The 12,054-nt window shown below is 41.9% G+C and overlaps 1 protein-coding gene across 2 annotated transcripts; it reads right to left on the bottom strand.

The window, feature by feature from the left end:
- Positions 1-700: 700 nt before the first annotated feature.
- Positions 701-11,950, bottom strand: LOC139405920 (dehydrodolichyl diphosphate synthase). Of its 2 annotated transcripts, none has more exons than XM_071148368.1 (9): positions 11,899-11,950; positions 8,789-8,871; positions 8,541-8,657; positions 8,146-8,288; positions 5,384-5,500; positions 5,013-5,114; positions 1,782-1,896; positions 1,397-1,504; positions 701-1,159 (listed from the first exon to the last, which is right to left on the bottom strand). In XM_071148368.1, exons 2-9 carry the CDS (start codon positions 8,849-8,851, stop codon positions 917-919), a joined length of 1,008 nt encoding a protein of 335 aa, XP_071004469.1. In that variant the 5' UTR covers positions 8,852-8,871; positions 11,899-11,950; the 3' UTR covers positions 701-916. The 2 variants fall into 2 exon arrangements, with proteins under 2 accessions (XP_071004469.1, XP_071004470.1); XM_071148369.1 differs by having other exon boundaries at positions 11,911-11,927.
- Positions 11,951-12,054: the final 104 nt, after the last annotated feature.

The raw sequence follows: 12,054 nt of genomic DNA, 5'->3' as shown, positions 1-12,054 counted from the left end.
CTTCACCATCTGGTAGTCGGAAGAACGAATCTGGGTTTGGCAGATGCCAGGAGTACGCTACTAGCCCCAAACAATTGTGTGAACTGTAAAGTTTGGAGAAATAATGGTCTGGGGCAGTTTTTCATGGTTCGGGCTAGGCCCCTTAGTTCCAGTGAAAGGAAATCTTAATGCCACAGCATATGACATTCTAAACGAGTCTGTACTTCCAACTTTGTGGCAACAGTTTGGGGGAAGCCTCTTTCCTGTTTCAGCATGACAATGCCCCCGTGCACAAAGCGGAGGTCCATACAGAAATGGTTTGTTGAGATCAGTGTGGAATAACTTGACTGTACAAAGCCCTCACCGTAACCCCATCGAACACCAGCTGCAAAGCCAGGCCTAATGCCCAACATCAGTACCCAACCTCACTAATGCTCTTGTGGCTGAATGGAAGCAAATACATGCAGCAATGTTCCAACATTTAGTGGAATGCCTTCCCAGAAGAGTGGAAGCTGTTATAGCAGCAAAGTTGGGGAATGAGATGTTCAACGATCAGGTGTCCACATACTTTTGGTCATGTAGTGTAGCTGGTGCTGTGGTAAATGGTGGTCTCCGATGTGTATCTCCTCTGGGAGTGAGTACTCCGATTCCATTGTGAATATCAATCCAAAGAGAATATCCATGGAATCCATTTGACGGACAGATTTTACAGAACAACTTATAGAATCATTAGCTCTTTACCAGACTTATATTTTTATTAGACTTTGATCAGACTTAGAATACACACATAAATATCCCACATATAGCCCCATAGGGGTAAAATCACTCATACAAAATAAGAAGTTTCAAACCACTCTGCCCTTTAGGGAAGAGATGGAGAGATGGGATTGCTCCCCCAATTCAAGATGGGGAGCATTGTGTTCCCCTCATCCCCTCTTTATGCCAGAGCAGCTTGGCTGGTTAAGTCAGCGAGGAAGGAGTCTCTCTTGTGCTGGAGTGCACCAAGGAAGTCCTGAACCCGTTCCTCTCGGCTGGCAGTGTAGTTGAGCAGTGCTTCCTGTCTCCTCTGGGCATCCAGGGGCTTTCCATTGCCGTGGTGCTGTAGGAGGTCTGCAACACAGGCCCGGTCTGCCTCATGCTGCTGTAGGGCCTGTCCCTCTCTGTGTTGATCTCTGGCTTTCTGCAGCATACATAGGGATCAGTCATTCAAGCAGACCTCAGTGTTCCACACAACACAGTAGTTTATTACAGGTATTCAGATGACCCTGCTAATGAATTCTCGCTCAATGCTGGAAATGCAACTTGAAATAATGTGCCAAACATTTGTGGCAAAAGTGCACACGCGTTTAAAGGTTGGGTAAATATCGTATGGTGGAATGTATGTGGGGGATGAATGAAGGAAAGAGAGAGTTCATACCTGAAGAGGTCTGTGATTGAGCTGATACTGTAGAATGGCATCACACAGATTCCAGAAGGAGTACTCTGGCCACAGGACTGACTGGAACACTAAGCAGGAGTGGGACGTCTACAGGATAGCACAGACAAAAAAAATATTACATTTGTGTCTGCAACATTCTATAAACATTGCACCCCACTGAATAATCCCCACAGGTAACACCAGACAGCCTACATTTACAAAGAACAAGTCACGAGGTAGTGGGAGAGGCAGCTAAACCAGAGGCTCCACTGTCTGAACAGGAAGTAGGTCTTGTCCTTACCAAAGGATGCTAGGCAAGAGGCTAATCTCATTAGCATTCAACATCACGCTGGAAACAGCTAGTAAGGAGTGTATTTGTCCTTACCTGCCACAGCAGGAAGTCACTGAGTCGCACCTCTCCAGACGTGCGAATGAGCAGATCAGGATTGGGGGAGTTACTGCTGTACAGACAATGACCCAGCAGGGCCTCCGACACATCACTGGACACAACAACCAAGACAAGACAATATTTATTTTCTTTATTTAACCAGGTAGGCCAGTTGAGAACAAGTTCTCATTTACAACTGCGACCTGGCCAAGATAAAGCAAAGCAGTGAGACAAAAAACAACACAGAGTTACATGTGGGATAAACAAAAGTACAGTCAATAACACAATAGAAAAATCTATATACTGTGTGTGCATATGGAGTAAGGAGGTAAGGCAATAAATAGGCAATAGTAGCAAAGTAATTCCAATTTAGAAAATTAACACTGGAGTGAAAGATATGCAGATGATGATGTGCAAGTAGAAATACTGGTGTGCAAAAGAGCAATTTTTTTTAAATAAAAACAATATGGGGATGAGGTTGGTAGTTGGATGGGCTATTTACAGATGGGCTGTGTACAGCTGCAGCGATCAGTAAGCTGCTCAGATAGCTGATGCTTAAAGGTAGTGAGAGAGTTATAAGTCTCCAACTTCAGCGATTTTTGCAATTCGTTCCAGTCATTGGCAGCAGAGAACTGTAAGGAAAGGCGGCCAAATGAGGTGTTGGCTTTGGGGATGACCAGTGAGATATACAGTGGGGCAAAAAAGTATTTAGTCAGCCACCAATTGTGCAAGTTCTCCCACTTCAAAAGATGAGAGGCCTGTCATTTTCATCATAGGTACACTTCAACTATGACAGACAAAATGAGAAAAAATTCCAGAAAATCACATTGTATGATTTTTAATGAATTTATTTGCAAATTATGGTGGAAAATAAGTATTTGGTCAAGAACAAAAGTTTCTCAATACTTTGTTATATACCCTTTGTTGGCAATGACAGAGGTCAAACGTTTTCTGTAAGTCTTCACAAGGTATTCACACACTGTTGCTGGTATTTTGGCCCATTCCTCCATGCAGATCTCCTCTAGAACAGTGATGTTTTGGGTCTGTTGCTGGGCAACACAGACTTTCAACTCCCTCCAAAGATTTTCTATGGGGTTGAGATCTGGAGACTGGCTAGGCCACTCCTTCTTACAAAGCCACTCCTTCCTTGCCCGGGCGGTGTGTTTGTTATCTTTGTCATGCTGAAAGACCCAGCCACGTTTCATCTTCAATGCCCTTGCTGATGGAAGGAGGTTTTCACTCAAAATCGCACGATACATGGCCCCATTCATTCTTTCCTTTACACAAATCAGTCGTCTTGGTCCCTTTGCAGAAAAACAGCCCCAAAGCATGATGTTTCCACCCCCATGCTTCACAGTAGGTATGGTGTTCTTTGGATGCAACTCAGCATTCTTTGTCCTCCAAACACAACGAGTTGAGTTTTTACCAAAAAGTTATATTTTGGTTTCATCTGACCATATGACATTCTCCCAATCTTCTTCTGGATCATCCAAATGCTCTCTAGCAAACTTCAGACGGGCCTGGACATGTACTGGCTTAAGCAGGGGGACACATCTGGCACTGCAGGATTTGAGTCCCTGGCGGCGTAGTGTGTTACTGATGGTAGGCTTTGTTACTTTGGTCCCAGCTCTCTGCAGGTTATTCACTAGGTCCCCCTGTGTGGTTCTGGGATTTTTGCTCACCGTTCTTGTGATAATTTTGACCCCACGGGGTGAGATCTTGCGTGGAGCCCCAGATCGAGGGAGATTATCAGTGGTATTGTATGTCTTCCATTTCCTAATAATTGCTCCCACAGTTGATTTCTTCAAACCAAGCTGCTTACCTATTGCAGATTCAGTATTCCCAGCCTGGTGCAGGTCTACAATTTTGTTTCTGGTGTCCTTTGACAGCTCTTTGGTCTTGGCCATAGTGGAGTTTGGAGTGTGACTGTTTGAGGTTGTGGACAGGTGTCTTTTATACTGATAACAAGTTCAAACAGGTGCCATTAATACAGGTAAGTGGAGGACAGAGGAGCCTCTTAAAGAAGAAGTTACAGGTCTGTGAGAGCCAGAAATCTTGCTTTTTTTAAGGTGACCAAATACTTATTTTCCACCATAATTGGCAAATAAATTCATTATCCTACAATGTGATTTTCTGGATTTTTTTCCCTCATTTTGTCTGTCATAGTTGAAGTGTACCTATGATGAAAATTACAGGCCTCTCTCATCTTTTTAAGTGGGAGGACTTGCACAATTGGTGGCTGACTAAATACTTTTTTGCCCCACTGTACCTGCTGGAGCGCGTGCTATGGTTGGGTGTTGCTATGGTGACCAGTGAGCTGAGATAAAGCGGAGCTTTACCTAGCAAAGACTTATAGATGACCTGGAGCCAGTGGGTTTGTGGCGATGAATATGTAGCGAGGGCCAGCCAACGAGAGCATACAGGTCGCAGTGGTGGGTGGTATATGGAGCTTTGATGACAAAACGGATGGCATGGTGATAGACTGCATCCAGTTTGCTGAGTAGAGTGTTGGAGGCTATTTTGTATATGACATCGCCGAAGTCAAGGATCGGTAGGATAGTCAGTTTTACAAGGGTATGTTTGGCAGCGTGAGTGAAGGAGGATTTGTTGCGAAATAGGAAGCCGATTCTAGATTTAATTTTGGATTGGAGATGCTTAATATGAGTCTGGAAGGAGAGTTTACAGTCTAGCCAGACACCTAGGCATTTATTGTTGTCCACATATTCTAAGTCAGAACCGTCCAGAGTAGTGATGCTAGTCGGGCGGGCGCGGGCAGCGATTGGTTGAAGAGCACGCATTTAGATTTACTAGCATTTAAGAGCCGTTGGAGGCCACGGAAGGAGTGTTGTATGGCATTAACACATTTGTCCAAAGAAGGGCCAGATGTATACAGAATGGTATCATCTGCGTAGAGGTGGATCAAGGATTTACCCGCAGCAAGAGCGACATCGTTGATATATACAGAGAAAAGAGTCGGCCCGGAGAATTGAACGCTGTGGTACCCCCATAGAGACTGCCAGAGGTCCGGACAACAGGCCCTCCGATTTGACACACTGAACTCCATCTGAGAAGTAGTTGGTGAACCAGGCGATGCAGTAATTTGAGAAACAATAGAAACGCGCAGAAAACAAATCTCTGATAATGCAAATTGAACAATTACATTTGAGAGGGCCATGAATGCACTCTTATGTAATATTAATCTCCTGAATCTCTGTTGAAGTAGTTTACCTAGATTTGATAAGTCCCTGCTCCACGCCCCAAGCCATCTCTCTGACGGCATTAGCGATTTCATGTCTTGAGGTGTAGGCAAAGCACACGTTCAGAAAGCATCTGTTGGCAAAAGAGGGTGAGACGTTAATAAAGGAGTTATTACAGCTGTAAGTAGCCACTCCTGAAGACCTCTTAGATGACTGAACAGAAGCCCATGTGTTGTTTTATGCATAGAGAAATTGCATTGCATTATAAACAACTGAAGTCCAGCATCTGCAATAAACCTTGGTGCATGTCAAAAATGCAATGTTTTTCAGATGGCTGCACACAAGCTCACAGCCACCTCAGAGACGTGAGGAGCAGCAGGATGATGAGGTGGCGGTTCCTACTTGTTATGAGTCCTGGTGGCCACCACAGCCCGGGCTATGTGCTGCTGCAGGTCCAGAGGCAGCAGAGTCAGGTCTCCCAACACCCGAATGCACACCCCATGCTTCTCCAGATTCTCCCTGGATTGGAAGAGAGCAGACATGACCAAGTCAGGGTGGCTTTTGCCCCCCCTCCCCAAAACAAACAAAAACAAATTAACAGCTGATATATAAACTGTTGCTGGCCACAATGACCAGTAGGAAAAAAATCCCATTGTAAAATAATTTATGGAAATACCGGTTGGTCTATAGGTTAATTTGCATAATTGAGTGGAATTAAATTGGTGTGTATTTTCGTTAGTTGTTGGATTAATAAAATACATGACGACTATCACATGCACACAGCATAAAGATGCTATTTTGAGAGGGATGTCTCCTGCAGCTACTCAGCTGGTTGTTGTATTTATAAGCCCATTCATTGCACAACAATTCTAAAATTGAAGCGTCTTCCATGCATCATTTAAGTGCAGGCAACAGGATATCAGCGCTTCAACATGTAAGCGGGAGGCAGTACGCATTTTGAAAACATACTTAAATTGTTTCAACGGCGCACACGGATTTGGCCGTCATTGTAAATAAGAATGTGTACTTAACTGACTTGCCTAGTTAAATAAAGGTTAAAAAAAATAAAAAATAAAAGATTGCTGCAATGTAGCCTATAGGCAAAATCCGACCACGGAAACGTGGACACAATTATTTTACAAATACTTAATTGACAGCGCGCGATTTTCAAGTTTAGGGAAGCTTACAATTTATGCAACCATTTCTAGCAATTCTGATTTTCATATGCGCATTTTCGTGTAACAGTTTCATTTCAATTATAACGTTTTCGTTTCTCAAAATCAGTCACGTGGTTAAATCCTACAACTCCCGAGGTAAAAATTCTACTAATGCGAGAGCACCAGCCTCTGCCATATGGACACATTGATGATCCATTGGCGGCTAAAGAAACGAGCGCACTGAACTCATCGCCTATAACTTACATAATCAACTAAGTAAAAATACATAGCCGACAAAATAAAAACATACAATATGACACATTCATGTTCTTTCAAAGCACATTAATCTCTGTACTCAGCCTTTCCTGCCTCCCTTTCTATCTTCTTGACTTGAGCCATTGTAAAGTGCAACATTTGTATCAAACCAATCAACTGTTGTATCAAACCAATCAACTGTGTCTGGCCGGAAGATTTCGCTAGTGAACTTGCAACATTTTATCAACCTATTCCAGGCCCGTTTCCCGCGCTAGTGAGCTCGGCCCAGACAGCTGTTTATGCCTACGGGAAAAGTGTTCAGGTATTTTATGAAGTTTCCACTGGTTATATGGGCTCATCAGATCCATAAAATGTTGCTCTTTCACACCGACGCTTGGTGATTATCGAGGGGGAGATTGTTCAAATAGCCTACCGCGAGGAACTATATTTTTAATAGTCTTCATTATCATTCGCAATGGATGTTTTAAAAAACGACTTCGTTGACTTTCCTGTATTTCCGTAACTTGTATGCGTTCATTAACACGACAAAGAAACCAGACACATGCTCATCGCTCACATGGAGCAAGCATTACTCATTAATACATGCAGTAACAGAAATGTATGTAACCACATGACAGTGATTAACGGTATATTTACTACTGGTGACATACACAGCTTATACAAAACATTATGAACACCTGCTCTTTCCATGACAGACTGACCAAGTAAATCCAGATCAAAGCTATTATCCCTTATTGATGTCACTTGTTAAATCCACTTCAAATCAGTGTAGATGGAGGGGAGGAGACAGGTTAAAGAATATATTTTTTTTTGAAACTCAATATTAGGAAGGTGTTCCTAATGTTTGGTGTACACATATGTAATGGGCAATTGATTAAAAAAATAAACAATCAAAGGGCAAACAATTCACACAATAAATGCTTAAGAATTTACATGAGACAGCGGAGCCATTCTAGAAAGAGACTCTCCTTTATCTCCGACAAATACCCCACCCATTCTTCGTCTCAACATTTTCAATTATACCCAAGACACTTTATCTTCACACATATTGTAGATGCTATTCACTGACAACCGCAACTCAATAATCAGCTAAGCCAGATGCCAAATGCGCTGCCCAAATTGCAAATATGCCTACTAGCTTGTGATTTGAAACAATCCACAGCTATTTTCTAAAGAAGATAATGATCCTCAATTTCTCTGTGGCTAAGTCATGCTTTCTACTGAAGTATTTTGAATGATTTTATGAATTTCTGTATAGACAGAAGTAGTTTTTTCCCTCACATTTAGATCCACTCTCATAAGCTGCGCTGTTTAGAATGGTGTTTTCCTGCAAATTCCATTTTGGGAAATGTTTCAAAATAACATTTTATTGGCTGCTTCATTACAGGAGTTGCATGTCCTGTTAAGATGAATTATCATAATCTAAATGTGATTTCTGTTATTCTGAGCACCATGGGTGGATTCCCTAATGGTTTACGCACCCAATGCATATGGATCCGGCAAATCTCTGAAATGGCCGGTAAATTTAAACTTTCCGTTGTCTGGCCCAAGTGAATTACTGAAACATCCTCCTAGTCGAGTTTTTAATTAAAGTGTCTGTAAAACACTTTCTGTGGAAAGATAACCCATCATTTAGCAGGTAGCTATGCTGCTTTCTCTCCCACTCGCTGGGACTCCCACACCTATGCATCTTTAATGGAAGCACTCTAGCTCCTCGGTTCTGACACTCACTGTTCTTGTAGCAGTCTGATGAACTTCTGCTTGGCCAGCTCCATCAGGCCGTCCACCTCGTCTTTAGACCTCTTGAAGTTCTCGATGCTGAAGGCGTACACGGTGACCTCATGGATGCTCAGGTTCAGGCACCAGCGTAGTGTCTAAAGGAAGGAGCCACCAAGGTTGATCATCAGTAAAGCCAACAGAGTAGTATGTATTTATAATGTACTTGGTGACAGCCCTATACAAATACATGTTATGATGGTAATGGTGAAAAATATGGGTGAAGTGCATTTACCTACTTTTCTAAGACAATGTGAAAGCTCATGCAAAAGGGAAAGTATGAATGAGAACAACTATGATAGAAAGAACAATGACGACATCATGACACTGATGTCCCCTGGGAACCTCACCTCTGCCAGTTTGTCAAAACCCTGTGTGTGTCCCTCTTGGCGCTCCACATGACGCTTGCGGGCATAGCGCCGGTTGCCATCCATGATAAAGGCCACATGTTTGGGCATCGGGCCAGCCTGGGAGAGACCAAGGAGGGGTGGATGGATTCCATACAGATAGAACCATATTACATATCATAAAAATGTGGTTGTGATTAATTCATTGAAATATCCTCAGAAGGGATGCATTTGCAAATAGATCACCATACCTTCAGTATGTTGGCTGAGAGCTTCTCAATGAGGTTCAATTCACCTTCCCTTATCCACGACATATTGAAAAACTCTGACACCCCTGTGGAGATGCATGCATTACATCTTATTACATACATTAGAGATACATATAAACAGATACCTATAAACAAGCAATTTATGAACATGGTTAGCCGTTAGGCTTGTCTGACAAATTCAGCAGTCGCTGGTTTGTATAGCCATGGGCTGCATTAGAAACAGTAGTGAGGGGTATGTAGCATAGTTACATATAGAGCACAGGCCTAGTTCAGTGGGGTGCATCAACAAACATAATGGCAGTGCATTCAATGACGTTAGTAGGATAAGGTGTGGTGGTTCCTTGCAATTTCCCTGACAAAGGACTTCCGAGGCCACTGCTTTCTAGTCTTGAGCTGTGCTACAGGGGCTTTTCACCACATACCAGACATACAGGGAGGTCTGAAATTATTGACACCCTTGATAAAGGTGAGCAGAAATAAATAAAATAAATAAATACAAATAAATAATTCAAACATGAACTGTATTGTATGCGCCAAAACAATGATATAATTTTATACTAATACAATTGCTCAGAAAAAGGGATTTTGTTTAAAAAGTAATATTTTTTTCTCAAAAAAGGTAGGGGTCAAAATGATTGACACCCCAGTTTTGAATACCTTTCAATACCTCAACTTGCAAGGATAATGGCACGGAGCCCTTTTCGGAGAACACATTGGGAGGGATCTTAGACCAATCCGCCATACAGAATCCTTCCATATCCTTGATATCCTTTGTCTGCCCTCTTCAATAGAGCCCCACAGTGGAGGTGTCATAATACCCATAAAACCTAGCGGTCAAACAGGGAAATGGTTCTGAGAAAAACGATTGGAACCATTTCAATGTTTGACCGCTAGGGTTTTGGGTATTATGACTCATACTGTGATACTCTATTCAAACCACAGGTTTTCAAATGGGGTTTTAAGTCCAGAGACTGAGATGGCCATTGCAAAATATAAATTTTCTAGTCAATTAATCATTTCTTTGTGGATTTTGAAGTGTGATTGTGATTATTGTCTTGCTGGAAGATTCACTTGCAGCCAAGTTTTAACCTCCTGGCAGAGGCAACCAGGTTTTGGGCTAAAATGTCCTGGTACTTGGTAAAGTTCAAGATGCTGTTGACCTTAACAGGGAAGCAGTTGAAGCAAAATAGCCCCATAACATCAAAGATCCACCACCATATTTTACCGTAGTGGGTTATTTTCTGCTCATGCAGTCTCATTTAGACACCAAATCCACCACTAGTGTGTGTGACCAAAGAGCTCTGTTTTCATGTCATCCAACAAATGTAAATGCCTGGAGTTTGCTAAACAGCACTGGCATTTGGATTGGAACCGGTGCATTGGTCCGATGACATGAAAATAGAGCTATTTGGTCATGCACCCACCAGTGGTGGGTTTGGGGGAATGTTGTCACGATACCCAAATTTTGAACTAGGTTTTTGCGCCAACCTTAATCAGGCTTCATCAGGCTACCAAAACAAGCTCTCCAGGAACAGGGTTGGAGAGCCCTGCATTAATGAATCAATGATAGTCATACAATCAATATGACTTTGTTTTTACCAATCTAACTGCATAACGGTAATTTATTTGAATTGTAAATCGCTGTTGATAAACAGGGTAAATCAAGATGTAGTCTAGCCCTATTCACAATACAGATGAATGCATATTCAATAGGAGTGTGTGCATGCATTGAATTATGGAGTGTTAAGGTTAGGTTAAAGGGTTTGGGTTTGCTAAAAGGGTTAAGGTTAGGCTTAGCTAACATGCAAAGTAGTTCAAAAGTAATAAGTAGTTGCTAAAATGCTGAAGTTGTCCATGATGAGATTCTAACACCCATCCACCTCGACCAACCCTGTTTTTGTTTTTTCCTATCTTATGTAACCATACTAATTTGAGTGTCTTGGACTGACATCTAGTCTATGAGACCAGTCTGAGCTACTGGTATCTTCTTGCATTGTACAGTGTTCAAGCCTGTAATGAACATTGTTTTGCTAACAGTTGCAACATTTTCTACATGCCATGTTGCATCATTCAAGTTTGTTCACTTTTGTGCACCATCAGTGTGGAGCTAGCAGCCAAGACTCCCAGTGAGTGCAGTGGTTCCTCAGGACAGGCTAGAGTTAGCAATGAGTAAGTGAAGCAGGCACGATGCGCTCGTGCTATAAGGGGACATCAACTGCGCTGATAGACAGACTTGATCCTCTCTCAATCAGTGGATGACGTGACACAATTTATATAAGTACTGAAACTTGTTTCATGTTCTAGTTTTAAAAAAGTACTGACGTTTCGGTTTACCGTGCAACACTAGTTTGGCGTCAATTAGAATGCATGAGCAGTAAATAACCCCATACCTACTTGTAAAAAAATGTTGGTAGACATCCACGTCATCGGTAATTTTTGTTGGAGGTTAACTGCCTTGCTCAGGGGCAGAACGACATTTGAACCTTGTCAGCTCTGGGATTCAATCCAGCAACATTTCTGTTAATGGCCCAACGCTCCTACCCACCAGGCTACCAAAACAAGTGTGTCAATCATTTTGAACCTTAGCTTTTGAGGAAAATCATGTATTACTTGTTAAACAACATTTCTTTCTCTGAGCAATTGTATTCGTATAATATAACTTACAAAACATGTTGAGCATACAATTGCTCAGTATTTAAATGATTTATTTTATAGTCATTTCTGCTGATCTTTATGGGTGTTAATGATTTCGGACTCCATTGTATCTGATTAGTTCTGATACATACGCCACTAGTCTACATGCATGCATGAATAAACGGGATATATTAACCAAATCATATTCTGAAAACTAGCTATATGATTATGCATCTCTGATGCATGTGGATCAGGTATTGGATAGCTAGATAACGATATCATAGCTACTGTAGCTAGCTAGCTAACACAAACCGGACAGGGAGCGATAACCAATGATGAACACTGTTTGAAATGTACAAAGCAATTGCACTCACTAAAATGTTCGATTTCATTCATATTTTTGAAAGAGTTCATGAATTATCAACATTATGAGCCGTATTTTTACATATTTCACATACCTTCCAACTCACAGTTTAAGATGACGTCCCCTTCCTTATTCGATGGAGTGACGTAATCAAAAGACCGACCACTTCCGCCTGGAACTGTTTGTACAGATTTCTCTGCATGTGGATTGACAGGAACCTTATTCGGGTAAATTGGTGTTCTGGGGTTCG

Source organism: Oncorhynchus clarkii, chromosome 3 (genome assembly GCF_045791955.1).
Source record: "Oncorhynchus clarkii lewisi isolate Uvic-CL-2024 chromosome 3, UVic_Ocla_1.0, whole genome shotgun sequence".
Lineage (NCBI taxonomy): Eukaryota > Metazoa > Chordata > Actinopteri > Salmoniformes > Salmonidae > Oncorhynchus > Oncorhynchus clarkii.
The sequence above is the reverse complement of the archived record's forward strand: the minus strand, read 5'-3'. Positions and strand labels throughout refer to the sequence as shown.

Coding starts and splice junctions, on each gene's coding strand:
- LOC139405920 (XM_071148368.1), bottom strand. CDS start 8,851: ATGTCGTGGATAAGGGAAGGTGAATTGAACCTCATTGAGAAGCTCTCA. Junction 8,658..8,788: donor TCTCAGCCAACATACTGAAG/GTATGGTGATCT, acceptor GGTCTCTCCCAG/GCTGGCCCGATGCCCAAACA. Junction 1,505..1,781: donor GTGACTTCCTGCTGTGGCAG/GTAAGGACAAAT, acceptor GCTATCCTGTAG/ACGTCCCACTCCTGCTTAGT.